This window comes from Ruditapes philippinarum, unplaced genomic scaffold (genome assembly GCF_026571515.1).
Source record: "Ruditapes philippinarum isolate M1 unplaced genomic scaffold, ASM2657151v2 ctg619_1_1_1_1, whole genome shotgun sequence".
Classification (NCBI taxonomy): Eukaryota; Metazoa; Mollusca; class Bivalvia; order Venerida; family Veneridae; genus Ruditapes; species Ruditapes philippinarum.
Window position 1 is genome coordinate 265,468 of NW_026855813.1, and position 17,208 is coordinate 282,675.

The 17,208-nt window shown below is 33.4% G+C and overlaps 2 protein-coding genes across 4 annotated transcripts in view; both read right to left on the reverse strand.

The window, feature by feature from the left end:
• Positions 1 to 582: 582 nt before the first annotated feature.
• LOC132744480 (ras-related protein Rab-24-like) lies at positions 583 to 12,764 on the reverse strand. 2 transcript variants are annotated; one of them, XM_060733202.1, is made up of 8 exons: positions 12,632 to 12,764; positions 7,944 to 8,123; positions 7,282 to 7,350; positions 5,863 to 6,009; positions 4,802 to 4,901; positions 3,988 to 4,038; positions 1,569 to 1,637; positions 583 to 757 (listed from the first exon to the last, which is right to left on the reverse strand). In XM_060733202.1, the coding sequence occupies exons 2-8, from the start codon at positions 8,055 to 8,057 to the stop codon at positions 678 to 680; spliced, it is 630 nt and encodes a 209-aa protein (XP_060589185.1). In that variant the 5' UTR covers positions 8,058 to 8,123; positions 12,632 to 12,764; the 3' UTR covers positions 583 to 677. The 2 variants fall into 2 exon arrangements, with proteins under 2 accessions (XP_060589185.1, XP_060589186.1); XM_060733203.1 differs by lacking the exon at positions 12,632 to 12,764 and having other exon boundaries at positions 7,940 to 8,074.
• A 372-nt stretch (positions 12,765 to 13,136) lies between these two features.
• Positions 13,137 to 17,208, reverse strand: part of LOC132744478 (uncharacterized) — a 62,336-nt gene continuing 58,264 nt past the window's right edge. The window contains exon 3 of one of the 2 annotated variants that reach the window (XM_060733201.1): positions 13,137 to 17,190. In XM_060733201.1, coding sequence (XP_060589184.1) covers positions 13,747 to 14,355 — 609 coding nt within the window. In that variant the 5' untranslated portion in view covers positions 14,356 to 17,190 and the 3' untranslated portion in view covers positions 13,137 to 13,746. The remainder of the gene's footprint in view (positions 17,191 to 17,208) is intronic. The other variant, XM_060733200.1, reaches the window with a different exon arrangement.

Genomic DNA, 17,208 nt, shown 5'->3' on the forward strand with positions numbered 1-17,208 from the left:
TGAATAGTCAAGCTAAAAATGGTACAAAAATTATTACAATTATTAGATTTTTACATTTTGAAATTTTACAAACTGTATAAACAGGGACATTATCAAGTTGATGTCATATTCTAATGGGTTAGCCATATCTGTAGAGAGTTATAACAATACATTTGTCTAAAAAGAATTAAATACTAAAACAAACTTAAATGTTCCCTACAAAATATTAAACTTCTATTATAAGTTGATTTAGCAATGATTTTTAATTCTGTGCATGTGCTACATGCGTTATAAGACATATATAAACATTATTCATTCAATTTGGTGTAATTTTTATATCACAAACATGTATTTTACCAATTACAGTACAAATTTATAACCATTCATGTATGGCCATCTAAATGATTTCCTCAAATTGCATCAAAATCTCAAAGTTATATTCTGCATTTTAAAAGAAAATACTTTTACAATTTCTGAACCAAACTCATGCATTCTATCGAAAAAAGAAAAAACAAACATTTTTTGAAGCATAAACCTTAATATTCACAATATTATGATATGGACTATTTCTTTTCAGTATTTCCTGTTTAGACCTAAAAATGAAAATGCACTGGTAATAAAATACATTTAAAAACAATTATTAATGATAAAACGTTATAAAAGTAAATTGTAGATTAGCTCATTTAAATCTCTCTATGTCAAGACCAACATTTAAACAGTGCACAACCTTGTCTGTCTGAATCTCGTCCGGTATACAAGTTTATAGTCTCTTCTTGTTCTGAAATGTAGCAATATATCTTCTTTTTTTCAATTAAGTTACTTTCAGATATTTAAGCTCTAACTATGATTGTACTGGTTTCAATTTTGAAAATGTTTACAATGGTTATATTGGTTAAAACCTTGTAAATGTTTACAATGGTTATATTGGTTAAAACCTTGTAAATGTTTACAATGGTTATATTGGTTAAAACCTTGTAATGTTTACAATGGTTATATTGGTTAAAACCTTGTAAATGTTTACAATGGTTATATTGGTTAAAACCTTGTAAATGTTTACAATGGTTATATTGGTTAAAACCTTGTAAATGTTTACAATGGTTACATTGGTTAAAACCTTGTAAATGTTTACAATGGTTATATTGGTTTCAAACTTTTAAACTTTTACAATGGTTATATTGGTTTTAAACTTTTAATCTTTTACAATGGTTATATAAATTTAAGCTGTGTAAACTTTTACAATGATTATACTGGAATATTGGATTCAGTTTTGTAAACTTTTGCAATGGTAATACTGGATTTAGTTTTGTAAACATTAACAACGGTTATATTGGTTGCATTGTTTTGTATATTTTCACAATATTTGCATTGGTTTGGACAAACACATCTTACAACAATATCACAATTTAGTTATCATGCCCTGTAAAACTTTTAAATACTAGCTGTAAGTAAGGAACCTGTTCAAAGTATATGCAGTCTGATCAGTTTTTAAACTCTTATTTTATACTTTAATCTACAGGTACTGATTTTTGTCCACCTTATGCAAAAAGTTTATTTAGCAGAATATAAAGTGTTATATGGTAGATACTTACCTCTGATTTCTCTAGCTGCAGACTCTCTTTTTTCTATAATATCTCTTGCTATTTGTTTAAACAGTTCATCTGCAATGTACAAAATAACAAAATATTACACAAAATAACAAAATATTACAAACATTTTACCAAAGTCCTTAATCCAAAGATATAACGTCTTTTATGAAACTTTATGAATATTAATTGATTTAAAACTTCATAAATATTAATTAACAGTATCATATTAATTGCCATCATAAATGTTTTCATCTGATAAAAATTGATGGGAAAACATCATTACCAGACACCTTATCTTAATCAATGTTTAGGCATAAAGTTCTGAGCACACATAGAGATGTTAAACAAACAGCTGTGTGTAACAAAGCTTGCTTAACTATTCACATTGCTTGACAGTTAAGAAAGGCCCTGGATAACGCAGGTATTTTTTTACCCTCACCAAAAATATATCAGAAAAGAAATAATGTTATGTAGTACTGTCTCATGGAAAATGACATATGTGAAGTTTCTTAATGAATATGTTTGTAGCTGTGAAGACGCACTTTGCAGTGAAACCTTAATCTTAAAATTTTCAAAATACTTCTTATGGTTATGTATATGACTAATAATGTGTGAAATGAATTCATTGAATATATGCCTTGCACATAAAACTTTACCCAGGAATTTTCAAATATAACAAGAGCCATGTCAACATGGCCACCCCCCGCCAAATGTGTTTGCTCATTGGAAGAATGTATATGTAGTAGAGCAGAATAATTCCATTTTAAGAGGTCTTTTGATAATGAAAACTGATGGCTATAGTGATTACAGATTTGAAACCTATGTGAATACTGATGGCTGAAAATAACAAAGGGCAATAACTGAAAAATAATGCAGGGTAGGTTATCATTCTTGTGTGCTGCATCCCTCCTCAGTAAAATCTATCCACCTATGAAGTTTCAAGTTGATACCTCAAACACTTTTTGAGAAAAAAATTGAATTGAAAAATTAAGTATGAAAAATAACAAAGGGCAATAACTCAAAAATTATAAAAGGTAGAGTTATCATTCTTGTGCACTGCACACCTCCTGAATTAGATCTATGCACCTATGAAGTTTCATAATGATATCTCAAAGGCCTTTTGAGTTATGCTCTGGACAAAAATTAATTTTGAAAAATAAAAAAAGGGCAATAACTAAACAATTATGCAGGGTAGAGTTATCGTTCTTGTGCACGCACTCCTCCTCAATGAGATCCATCCAGCTATGAAGTTTCAAGTTGATACCTCAAATACTTTTTGAGATAAACTCTGGAAAAAATAGTATGAAAAAGAACAAAGGGCAATAACTAAAAAATTGTACAGGGAAGAGTTATCATTTTTGTGCACAGCATTCCTCCTCAATAAAATCTATCCACATATGACATTTCATGTAGACATCTCAAACACTTTTGAGTTATGCTCCACTCGGGTGAAAAATTAGGTATGAAAAATAACAAAGGGCAATAACTCAAAAATTATGAAAGGTAGAGTTATCATTCTTGTGCACTGCACACCTCCTGAGTGAGATCTATGCACCTATGAAGTTTCATTTTGATATCTCAAAGGCTTTTTGAGTTATGCTCTGGACAAAAATTAATTTTGAAAAATAACAAAGGGCAATAACTCAAAAATTATGATTCAATCAATGAGGTCTATCCACCTATGAAGTTTCAAGTTGATAACTCAAATTCTTTTAGAGATATGCTACGGACAAAAATATCGGACGGAAGGAAGGTGGGACGGACGGAGACTATTTCTATATCCCCCGCTGCCTTTTCGGCGGGGGATAACAAAGGGGAATAATCCATTGAAAACCCTTGCTTGAGTAATAGGTCTCAGACAATGATCTGTGATTATGATCACAAGTATAATCTGATGTTCTAACAAATTACTTTCACTTGTTGTGGAAACAAACAATGCACATCAAAATCAAAGTTCAACAAGGGGAATAACTCAGTGAAAGTTCATTCTAGAGTTATGGGTATTGTTGAGTGTTGAAAATGGATCATTGCACAAAACCTTTACTTGTAAATCTAATTGTTTTGGTTTTTAACGCCAATTTCAACACTGGTCTTATTTCGGTTGATAGTCCACCTAACCAGCTTTTCCTGGATAACTAACCAGTAATTAATAATGTCTCTGCAAGAAACTGCCTGCTAATCTCACATTATTTCTGAATCAATAGTGAGAGACAAATTACTGTATGACTCAAAATCAAAGACCACAGAGAAATTTCACCCACACCTGAGGATCAAATCAGCAACCCCCGGATTACTAAACCTATCACCTCCCTAGCCAGCTAAGCCTGCAGACTCAAAGTGTGATTCAAATGCCTACAAGAGTAGGAAAGCTCTTCATACAAATTTTATCCTCAAGCTAAATATATAACAGTACAATAATTACCTACATTCTCCCCAGTAAGACTAGAGGTTTCATAGAGCTGACATTGAAAATCTGAAAATATAAAGTATTTCTTGTTAAAACTAAACATCTTCCTTTAACACTCATCTTACTGACTTAGTAAAAAAGATTTTTCAATGTTATTAAATAGAAACATTAATGTTCCAAGGAAGTTTAGATTTAAAATATCACAGTTGTAAAGCCATCAATATAGCCTGGTCAGTCTAGATTGATGGGCAGGCTGGCCAGAATCTATACTGTGGGCACTGCCTTTTTTGATCTGTTGCTAGTGCTCCAAGGGTTAAAACCATGTAATCCTACATTAAATGGTGTATAAGAGAGCATTTAAGACCAACAGATTCATTTTACTTCCTAAGTCTTTAAATAGTGGCTAAAATGGTAGTGGGCCTATGTCAAAAGTGTGGAGACATACTAGACTGTACCAGTCCTCTTATCTGTATCATATGGTCAAACTTTCTATTATGGAAAGGCTAAAGTTTAGTTATATGATCTTGAAACAAAGCACAGCCTCTGTACTAAGTTAATATAGCAAATGAACTCACTGATCATTATGAAGTGTTGTCAACAAAAGAAATGTTAGTATCTCTTTTAACATTATTTTTACTGTCTGCATCAACCACTTCATTTTCCTTAGCTAACTTAGAATTGAAACATTTTGTTAAGAAAATTTGATTTATATAGTTTTCTAAATAAAAGAACATGGAATTTAATTACTTGAAAACCTTGGAGAACTAAACTTTGAACACTAGTCAAATGTTTTACAATCAGAACTCTAATGATATAAAGAGTCACGAACCTGTCGCTAGAGGCTCGGCCACCTTTTTATCAACTTCCCGCTTGTTTGGATTATCATCTGCAATATCTTTCTTTGTACCACATAGATATATTCTACAATCCTAGAATTTAAACGAAATACATCTTTTAGTAAAAAGCTACCAACATGTTGAAATGATTGTCAGGTAATACCATCAAATTGCTAATTGCAACAAACATGTTGATTGCTTGCCAGGTAAAAACATCAAACAGTGAAACAAACTGAAAGTTCAACAACTGTCAGGTGTTAACAATTTACAACTAAATCATTTAATGTAAAAGGTCAATAGACTCAAGTTTGTGGAATAGTGACAACAGCCAAACATACTGTCAATAGATTGTCAATGAACAGGGAAACAAAATTCAACAAGAGCTGGTTGAACCGAGTGATGCTCCCCAAATAGGTTTTGGACACAGAAAAGTGTCTTTGGTAGTGTCAGAATTATGTCCTGAACAAAGTTCAAAGTGTTAAAATAAACAAAGGGCAATTACTCTTAAATAAGGCAAGGCAGAGTTATGGTTCTTTTGCAATGCACAGCTACCCAATGAGATCTATTTACCTACAAAGTGTCTAGTTCATATCTATTAGACTTTCAGAACTATGTCCTGGACAATGTTCATAGTGTAAAAATGAACAAAAAGAAAAAAACTCCAAAATTAAACAAGGCAGAATTACGGTTCTTTTGCACTTCACTTCTATTTAATGAGATCAATCTACCTACAAAGTTTCTTGTTGATATCTCTGATAGTTTTAGAGTTATGTCCCGGACAAAGTTCAAAGTGTAAAAATGAACAAAGGGCAATAAGTCCAAAAGAAGGCAAGGTAGAGTTATGGTTCTTTTGCACTGCACTTAAACCCAGTGAAATATATCTACCTATAAAGTTTCATGTTGATATCTCTAATAGGTTTTAAGTATAAAAATAAACAAAGGGCTATAACTCCAAAATTATGCAAGGCAGAGTTACCATTCTTGTGCACTGCACATCTATCCAATGAAATGGAACGTTACAAATGTGAAATATTATAATAACTAGGATAAATACCTCTTGTGTAGATTTTAATTCTCCTGCCCAGAACCTAGCTTTGTCAAAACTTCCTTTATCTGTGATATCATAGCATAGAATACAGGCTACAGCCCCTCTATAGTACATCCGTGTCATTGACTCATACCTCTCATGTCCTGCTGTATCCTATAATAAAACAGCATTAACCATATAATCTGTTAGAACTGGAAGTGATAAGCCATTGCCACTTGTATAGAGCCTGGCAAGCCTAGACTTCCATGTAGTCTGACCAGGCTCTACTATATTGTTGTTTGCTAAATTATTTTGATATATTAAAATTGCTAAAACAATTTGAATGGACTGTTCTACTTTCAAAACATGGCAAACTTGTAACATAAAATCAGCATGCTAAAAGTTAATATAGCCATGAAAACATACATGACAAATTATTATGATATTATTTTAATTTGAGAGATCTACCTACATGTATACTGTATACACAAAAACAAGCTCCTCTTAATTGCTAATTACCTCACATTTTGTACATTTAATGCTGAGCTGGGTGCAAACAGTAGCATTTTACTTTATGTATCATAATTATAAGTTTAGACCTTGTAATATGTATACCAGTATACATGTATACCAATACAGCCATTTAAAAAACAATCCTTAATACATTGATTCTTGTAACTGATGCAGAAGTCTGCATTGGTGACATGGTTAAAATGATGCCTGACTGCGGGAAGGGCTTACCTCATTTCATATTGTCTCACACTACTGTAATTAAGGTTCTCAATGATCAATGACAGCCGTACAGCTCAAAATTCATATCTTTTGCTAAAACACCATAGAAGTAAATTAGGATGTAATTATCACCACTTTATGCTTCTAAATTAACCTTTATTGGCATGACTGGTGACATGTCCAGGGTCCATACTCAACAGAAAAAGCTGCTTTTTGTGCCCTCATGTGCGGATGGCATGCATGCAATGCACACATACACACACATACATATGATTGTGGGTCTAAGTCCTACTATAGTTATTATTAAGTTTCCTTATATGAACTTTTATTATGTAGACCAGGATTTTCAAGAATTAAATTTCATACAAGTGTTATGTTTATTATTTATTATAATTATCCATATACACAAATGTATCTAACACTCTGGGGATTCTGTTAATGGAGTCCCACATTATGACACCACAGAAATACCCCACTCACACAGGGTGTAGTGAAACAAGGTAGAGTAAATTTTTTGCTGAATAAACAGCAGTGTCTTTTATTGGATTTGAATCCAGGACTTCTGGATTCTAATGCACAAATCTAACTAATGATCCAAAAGATGTAAACATAATTCATAAAATTTACTGACTCAGCTTCATAGAAGAGCTAAGATTAATATGTATTTGTAGCAACTATAGCAGAAACAAATTTTTATATGGAACATGTACCTACCCATATACCTAAAACTATTGGCTTTCCATCGACTGTCTCCTTCTTAGAGCCAAAGGCCGCACCTATAGTCTGCAATGATAATGAAACTTAATATATACTTTAATACAGAAAAATCATTCTTTTGGTAATGAGTGAAAATGTGATATCTGGTTTTCCTAAGTAAAAGTTGAAATGGGGGAATCGGTGAGAATCTGTTAAATAATTCTAGAATTCTAGGACTGGTGTCAACTTTAACTGAACTACATACTATACTACATCAAAGTATTAGTCTTTTTACACAAAATTTGTTTAGTTAATATTCACAGTCTTGCTTGCATTAAATCTTTTTTTCCTTATCTTGTAATTTTTTTCTCTTTACAATGCATGCAAATTTTATAGACCTCTTTCAAGAAGAATCTTATTTTCACTTGTCAAATTTTTTTAATTGCAATGAGGCTGCTAAGGGCAGATAACTGTTACTCAAACACAAGGTCCACGACCACAATTTTTTTCCCCGCTAAATAAAATAGTTCTGTTATCATATTCTAAGATCATGTAAAATTTAAAAATAAATTCTATGATAAGCTATTCATACTGATTATATGTAACCTTAGCATGCGCCATTAAGAAATTGAATTGGTTTAAGAGTGAAATACCATAAAGATGTAAGAAATATTACCCACATTTTGGTAAGGAAGATTTGCATCAAATCTATGATGAACATATTTGTTAACGAGACAAGTTTTTCCGACGTAAGATTTGCCTAGCAGCACCACTTTGGCATCTACTCTACTCATAACTGTAAAGTCTGTGCGTCCAACGGAAACAGTCTTCAATTCCACATGACATTCACTTTAATTGCTCTGTGAATACAAATATTTAATGCTAAAAGAACCATTTAACAAATCATTTTGTAGCTATTTAGATAATTATGAAAAGTCATACATATGATCTCTAATGATTCTGGCAATATATTCCTGCTTTTGGGTTATATATGACTAGCTTAAGCATACTGCAAAGTTAATTTAACTGACCATACTGCAAGAATTCTTTGATTCTTAACATTAACTATTTTTATTGACATAAAAATAGCAAATTCTATGTGTATCTTATTTTACTTAACAACATTTACAAAACATTATACAGTTATTTCATATGTGATTTGGGAACAGTCAAACTGCTGGCCTGAGATGGAGGAGATATTGTTTTGAAATGTTGCCTAAGGCCTGATCAATTACTGATTTAACAGTGCTTGCAGAAGAAAAAAGAAACAAGAAAATAGTTTTGGCTTTAAGAGTTTTGCAAATACATGTATGTTACAAATTAAACTTTCTCAATATTAAAAATCTTTTTACTAATACTATGTCACGTCACGTGTAATTTATGACGTCAGAGCACACGAGGGAAAAAGTCGAAACTTAGAATTGACCGGTCAACAGTTCATGAACGTGGACGTTTTTAGAATTTCAGAAAACAGTAAAAATACCAAATGACATTTATATAAGGTATCAGGTATTAACGTAATAAATTCTACTAACTATGGATTACATGTAACTGTTATCCATTAGGACCGTACTGTACAAGATAAGATAGCATGCAATCAGAAAATAATGGATTTAAAAAATTTATTAATTACATAATAAATTTCCATAAAAACTTGACCAAACTAAGGATTAAATTTAGGATAAAGATTAGTTGGCTGGTGGTTCACCACTGGTACAAATGTCTATTTTACCGCCATGACACAATTACATGATTTAAAAAATTTTTGGGGTAAATTGTCAACCTATGGCAACAATGGTATTAAATGTTACAAATCATATTTTAGTATTGGTTCCATTAAATGAGCCAATGTCCCATTGCGCTTTAACACAATCATGCCAATTCAAAATCCATCCACAAATGACACAGTTATGGACCTGACAAAAAAAGAGGACAGACTAAATTGACAGATGCTAAAAAACCATATGCCTCATCCATTGGAGGAGGATGGGATTGAAAAACAAAATATGTTTATTAATTGTTTGGCCAAAAATGTTTCCAAAGTTTTCAATCTCATTCTGTAATTAATACATATATTTTATATATCTTGAGTGTTTAGACGGTGATATCTAAAATTTTAAGTGTTCTGTAAACCCTTTACCTCATATATACGCGAAACAACGCACTTTCGACCCCCCCCCTTTTTTTTAGGCCTGAAATAGTGAAAAAATGTCCTATTTGGGCCCCAAACACATGTTTTCGTTTGAGAAATGTTGCTTAAAAAAGTGAGCACTTTTTCGGCGCCGTCCCCCATCCAAAAGATAAATCAGGGGGTTGCCAGAAGGGGGATGTCATGACCCCAGGTCGATCATAAGGTAACGTGTAACTAGAGGTGCGCGGTTTAACCGGTATACCGGTAAACCACGGTCCGAGACATCTGTGGTACGTACCGCGGTACAGACCTGGAAAACCGGTACTTTTAGCTCTAATTTAAAGCAATTACAGATCCGTAAAATGTACTAAATAAAAAAAACTTTTTCTGTTGTATATGTCAATGTTTCTTTGAGTTAACCTTTTTGCAAACAGCTTTCACCGACTGTTATCATTCTTCGATTAAGTTCTTAGCGAAAATTGAATGCTTTATCGATTACCGCATGTAAGCCAGAATTGTCGACTTGCATGATCTCAGTTGAAGAAGCAAGAATTGTCGACTTACATTTCCTTGTCCAAATATCGCTTATTTGATACGAAAACTAATAGTAAAATTTGATAATTCATGAGGGCATTCCTTGCATAAAATTAGGGTGTTACTATTTTAAGTATTTATATAAATAGCGACCAATCAGGCTAGGGGTTTTCCTTACGTCACGCACTTACTGCATGCGCATAGCAATTAACTAATTATAGAACGGCGTTTCTTGCATATCAGACTGGCGTTTCCGTTAGTTTTACCAATGCCGGAAATTTCATCTGGCATGGGGGGTTCCAGATGAGTCGCGTGCGGTACAATGGCACGATAAAGATGACGTCATTTTACCGTTATGAATGATTTTGTAATTCATACGTTGCTGAATGAAAGTAGATACGGTTGTAATGATATAAATTTTCATTGAAAATAAAGGTAAAGAATTTAAAATATAATGGAATATGGTAGAATATGCAAGAAAAAATATCTGACATATGTTTGCGGTTCGGATCGGAATATCCGTCCCTCGGTCACCCGCCCATGGGCGGTAACTCGGCAAGCCTCGTTACCGCCCAATGGGCGGGTCACCTCGGGACGGATATTCCTATCCGAACCACAAAATATGACAGATATTTTTAAGAAACTGGATTAAAAGTAATGTTCGTTCAACTAATGAATATTAATTAAGCAGTAACATGGTCAGCTGTTTTCTATGTGATAATTATAATTTGCTTTTGGGGTACATGTTTGTTTTGGTTTCTGACACAGATTAATTAAATACTTAGCCCTTGCAATAAAAAATTTACAAATAGCAGCTGGGACTCTGTTATAAAATTAACCGACAAATAAATACTATCGTGCATTTGACCTATTATTTTATTAATCAATAAGCAATAAAACATTTTATTTTTCCATTTTAACTATGCAATTTATATAACAATTGTTAAATGTTGAAAGAGACCAATATGTAATAATAAAAAAAAACAAGAACTGATCCATGACCCAATTAATTCATGATTGTCAACATGCGAAAGTACCTGATTGAAAAAAGTTAAATGATGCTTTGATTAATCTGTATTTTATAGATCTGCTTAAATTTAATATTTGAAATTCTATACCAGCCTACCTTGATACTTATTTTAGAGATAAAAATTAACCTATAGCGTACAATGAAAATTCGTGGTATACCGTGGTTTATACCGTGGTTTTTAGGAAAAAACCGTGGTATACCGTGGTATTTTCTTTCTGGCGGTACCCAACTCTACGTGTAACCAACCCTGAAAAGCCTTTGACTCTATCTCAATCCCTTGAGAAGTTGCAGCACTTTGAAATAAATTTTGATGGAAAAAATCGAGGCAAAATAGTGATTTTTGGCAATTTTGAGATGTCCCCTCGTTGCCATGGTATCAGGAAATTTAAGACTGAGCAAGTTTGAACTTGTAAGAGGAGGCTTTTCAGTGAAAATAGCCATTTTTCACAATATGCTCATGAGGGAAAGGGTTAACACTCTAATTTCTTAGTACATTAGTCTGGGGGGAGGCACTTAGTTGTGATTTTCAAATTCTAAAGTCTTTTATTTATATATTGATAAATTGTTTAAGGCATAACTGGTAAACTGTTTAGGCCTATGTTGTGGCCCTTACACTTTATGATCTTCCACAAATATCAAACATGCAGGATCATAGAGATAGACATGTGATTGACCTTTTCGAAAACCTAGCTAAACACCGTTTTCCGGTACGTTACCGTTTTAGCTCTGGGGAATTACACCAAATGAAGTACATAACACAGTAACGCGATATTTCTATCATTATTTAACCGTTTAAGGTGAAAAAATGATGTTTTTGAAAATTATCAATATTCGTTTAATATCTATTGCAAATTATTCAAAAAAAATAAATTGTTTATAATGAAAATCAATAAAATTCAAACTTACGTAGTGGAATCTTCCATAGTAAATAAGGTTATTTTCTGCGTAAACTTGTGTATTAACTTTATTTTTGTCTGGAATTATTCATACAATGATATTTAATTATTTTCTTATAAAGAAATAACTCTTTTATTTCAATTTAATTTAAAAAAAGGCCGGAAACATAGAGTTCGCTATTACACTCCATTAGGTGAATTCCCTAGAGCTATGTACAGAAAGTACCGGAAAACGGCGTTTAGCTAGGTTTTCGAATTTGTGAGAGTTGGCAAGTCACGACTCAGTGCCACCCCAGTGTGCTTTAATATTAAATATATAGGGGTTATATAGTTATATTTCACATTAATTCTTTTTTATTGACAAAATATCAAGCTTCTGTGATGCTCTGATGAATGACAGTTACCAAGGGTCCATAAGACACCAGTGATTTTCCTGCTTATATAACAGACTCCGAAAAAGGGCCTCTTCCCAATTGAAATTTTCTTTAAAATCATGCAGTTTTCCCAAAAATCTGAACTTAAACCTGCTTTTTTCTTCCCAAATAAGCAATTTTAGCGATAATTTTTCCCAAAATCAAGAGGCTAAGGCCTCTTCCCAATTAAGTGAGAAAAATCACTGGACACATTAAGTATCCGAATATTGTACTATCCGAAATTTAAATATTATAATTTCCTGAGAAAAATAATATTCTCATCATTTAATTTATTAGAAGCATGGACCGGGTTGTGCTAAACACAAAAAGATTGAAATTAATAAAATATTCAATATCATATTACATTCTCTAACATCAGATGATACGTAATTAACGATTATTTTCGTTTCGTTTTCTGTTCTTGTTGTTGTTGTTATAACTCGTGTGCGAATAAAGCAATAGCGTTGTCATAATCGCGAATTATCTCTTGCTTTTGGGCCTTATATAATTATAACAACTCAGTATAATTCAAATTTATCTGAACTTATCGATTTTTAACGTTAAGTTAGTTCCTTACTGTATACTGGTCGCTTTTGTGACTTACCAGTCTTGTGAGTAAATTACACGGAGGTTATTCGACCCCATCTGTAATAAATTGAAGTCAATATTGACCTAGGTTCTAACCATGGCCCTTCACCTGCTGGAACTGAATATGACTAGCCTTTGACACAAGTATAGTTTGGTTATAAGTATAGTTATCGGGCACTTCGGTGCAGTCCGACTAAGCTTTTTACTGTTCCTTATTACGCCGCCTGTCAATCAAGCTGGCAGGGGTTGTACAGATGATCGTTTTCAGTTTCACGCTAAGATGTCTGCAAAATCCGCCATTTTCGTTAGACAAGCTATATTTGTATAAGACAATGGTGCAGCAGTATTTATATTGAAATTATTTTGATTTTTTTTGTCAATTTAAAGCTATTATAAATAAGTAACTTTGTATATCTGAAGATAATAAGTTATATAGCAGGTACAAAAGCAGAGACATAACATATATTATCTAGATGTTATCTATACATCTCTGACGAAAGTTAAAATAGAGAGAAATAAAGAATTCCTAAAGAACGTACAAAACGACAAAATTGAAAATGTTGCAGGCTCGGTTTGATTGAGTCTGTTCATGGACGGTAATGGAATGTGCGAGTATAACCGTCCACGCCCCATAGCACCGGCTTAAGCAGTATTCAACATCTAACATGATCTGATAAAATTTGGAATTTTTAAACATCCGCAGACGTGTTCATATGGCGGTTTTCGTGGAACCTTTAATGCGACACGTTATAGTGCCATTCCATGAAAAGCGGCATATGGTCCCCAAATAAAAAAAATGCGTTTGCCCTTAACGGAAAACAATGGGCGGAACTAAATAAAAAGGAATTTTGAATGGGGATCAGAGGTTATACTTACTTACTGGCGTTCGCTCTACACGATCACGCCAGTATCCGCGATGAAGGTTGTGGTCCGCCGCAGGTCCTCAACGTCTCCGTACAGCTTCTGCTGGAGTGTTGCACCTCGGGACCACGTTGCTCCTCGCTCCTGGTCGTGTCTTTTGCATCTTTGGAGGATATGCTCTGTAGTCTGGTCCTCTTCTCCACAGGGACATATGGGGGACGGCACCAGTTTGTACTTCCTGCACATGTGTGCATTCAGTCTGTTGTGTCCCGAGCGAAGCCTGACCATCACCACTTGTTCTGGTCGGTTTAGCATGTGGTAGGCATCCGCTTCCTGTCTTGTCTTGGTGAGAGCCTTGATGATGGTGGCTTTCTCCTTGTATGTCACCTGGTTATCTGGTTGCTCCAACTGGGCTCCTAACCTAGCCAGCTTGTCAGCCTCCTCATTTCCGGGCACTCCACAGTGAGATGGTATCCACTGAAGTGCAACATTACAGGACGACCCAAGCTTGTTCACGGCTTGCGCTAGTTCAGGAACATTGTTCTTTTGTAGGGCCTCCAGAACTGATCTTGCATCTGTGAGGAAGACTACAGAGGTGATCTCTTCTGGCGAGTTTTCTATCAAAAAAACTGCCTTCATGAGTGCCTCAGTCTCTGCTCTGTAATTGCTGCAGTGCTTCCCAGTGGCGATGTAATGGGCTGTTTTCTGGCCTGACGGGTACGTTATGTGAATACCACCGCCTCCATCCTTTACGGCTCTAGTGGCTGACCCATCTGTGTATACATGGGTCCATGTGTCCGAAGGATAGTCTGCGTCGGAGGTTATGAAGCCTGGCTTTACCACAATGCATTAAACAAGGAAGAAGTTTAAACAAATACTCTACTCGTATTCCTTCCTTTATTACAATTATGTCTATTCATAATAGTCACACATAATATAATGCGTTTTTCTTACGAAACCCTCACATTTCTTACTATTATAGTAGAATTCGATTAATTATTATTCCTACATGTGTATTTTCTATATTGTATTGATTTGCATAATATTGATGTATGTACTATTCTTTGCACATGTTTAAGTATTGTTGGTTAAAACAATAAATAGAGGCCATGCCTTATAGTACGGTATGGCCATTAAACACAATTTGATAGTTTGTTATTCCTCGCGTGGCTGTTCATAAAATATATTATAAAGTCGCAGAATATCCAGATGATATGACATTTTTGTTCGTTCTTAACATAGTGTCAATAAAATGCTGCAGTAGAAAAAAGTACTTGCAAATAAAATGAGAGAATATGCAACGAATATTTTATGTGAAATTATCCTATCTAAATATTTCTATGAAAGCTCAATGATTTAAGATTAAATATTTAGAAACATCTGCTTCAATAACATCATACCTGATCACGATTTTTATCTCACCGTCTGGTGTATGCGCAACTTATTTTAAAGTGAATAATATTGCGTTTTATCACGAAACATAAATTATCTAATGTACAAATATACATATACATTGTAATCATATATCATACTACAAACTTACGTAAGGGCAATTTTCTCATTCAATTTTAACAATTTATGCACAAATGCATTATATGTAAGTGATTTCGCACATAAAACCCTATAAACATCTGTAAATGTTATTGTGTTATTGATATAATTTTACGATTTATATGTTCCGCTACTTCAATTTTAACTATCAACTAAAATGATATTTTGTCAGAAACATCTTCCTTGATATCAACGAGAAATATAACAAGATCTTTGCCAAACGTTTTATTCATAATTAATGCATGAATGCAGTTGTTTGTTACTTCTATAAATACAATAATACATTGAAGTATCCAAGAAAAGCATTAAAATTTATATATTCCTTTTATATAAGGAAAATTCATTAGTAACTTTAGTGTCATAATAGTTTCCTGTAAACGTCGGTACCATGTTTTGTCTAAGGTGCTGAATGACCGGGTCACGTGAATCAGTGGGCGGAGCAATCTCTTCTCTGGCGTAATGTCAATTGGACAGTTATATAATATATAACAGTTAAGGAACTTGTGTATCGTGCAAGCAACTAAAGTTTTCTACAGCATTTTGCAATAGCGGTGTCCAAATTATTGTAATTTAACACTAAGCATTCTGGGAACAATATATTATTGAACAACATTAACAATTCTATAATGTTCTATATATACCGTTATGATAAATTATTAAGTCTTTTTGGCTTGCAGCCACGGCTGCAAGCCATTTGTTTTGGAAAAGTTGTTCCGGTCAGGTGGTTTCCTGCTTACATTTGTTAGTGCATGATTGAACGGGAAACCAATCTATCATTGTGTCAATCGCAACTTTTCGGCCCTTTCCGTCACTCTTCGGATTAATAATAATAGCCGAGGCAGTTCCGATTGCAATCGTGAGAATTCGGGCGATTCCGTCATACTGCGGAATCAGACAAAGTAATATTACGGAAATCTAAGCTATTTTAGTTACTTCGGTAATCCCAGTTTGTTTATATAAATAGGATTTCTATTTTTACTTGATTTATCGGTAGAAGGAAGAAATAAATTATAAACGAAATTGTTCCGTTTCAATTCTTTTTCAAGACGCAAAAGTTAGTTTCTTTTATAATTGGTTTTTGTCTTTATTAGTTTTATACAATAGAGAATGGTTACTGTAGTAGTATTCCGTCTCCAAAGGGCGGTCAATCACACAGAATATTAGTGCATGATCGAGTTATATTTAGATCTACTGAGTCTTTTATTTAAACGCAATTCTAACGTAGAGTTTAAACGTCTTGGTGAGGTAATCTAAAAATAGCCCATGCATATCATTAACCTTACCACGTGCTGATCTACAGATAGTGATCATAGATATTTTAGGTGTAACATATAGTTGATACATGCTTATTAATTGGTACCACGTAACGAAGTCTTTTAGTGCATTTACTTGTCTATGAAGCTGCTATATAAATGAAATGAGCAACTGCCAAAACTAATGACTCTCTCTGCAATGAAATGTGCAACTTGTTTCCCTTCAGTATGATAGATATATCTCCATGTGGGAGAGCCAATGTTAGTGTTTTTACGATTGATTATTTTCTTTATTAGTTTTATACAATAGAGAATAGATTTCAAATCGTTTTTGACAAAAAATATTAGTTTTTACAAAAAAACTAAATAAACCCTTTATATATATGATATACAAATACCGTAATTCAAAAAAATTGTGATAATAAATTGAAACAAAAGAAATAAATTAAAGGGTTGGGATGATGGCACAACTAAGCAAGCCTTTCCTTTTAAAATGAAACTTTATTTCATCTAGGGTTCAAATTAATTTTGACAGCAGCAAAAATTTGGTCCACAAAAGTTCCCGGAACAGAAGTTGTATTTGTACATGTAAAGTCCTAGTGCCCCATTCGTGTCCCTTGGCAAAACGGGTGCGCCTCGATATACATGCAATGCATTGAAACACTTTTTCCTGTAGATAAAAGAAGAA

Bases quoted from the DNA above. Each gene is read 5' to 3' on its own strand.
- LOC132744480 (XM_060733202.1), bottom strand. From the start codon at position 8,057: ATGAGTAGAGTAGATGCCAAAGTGGTGCTGCTAGGCAAATCTTACGTC. The intron at 4,039-4,801 runs GTTCGTGACTCT...TTATATTTTCAG, and splicing joins GGCCGAGCCTCTAGCGACAG to ATTTTCAATGTCAGCTCTAT. The intron at 1,638-3,987 runs GTAATTATTGTA...TGTACATTGCAG, and splicing joins TCTTACTGGGGAGAATGTAG to ATGAACTGTTTAAACAAATA.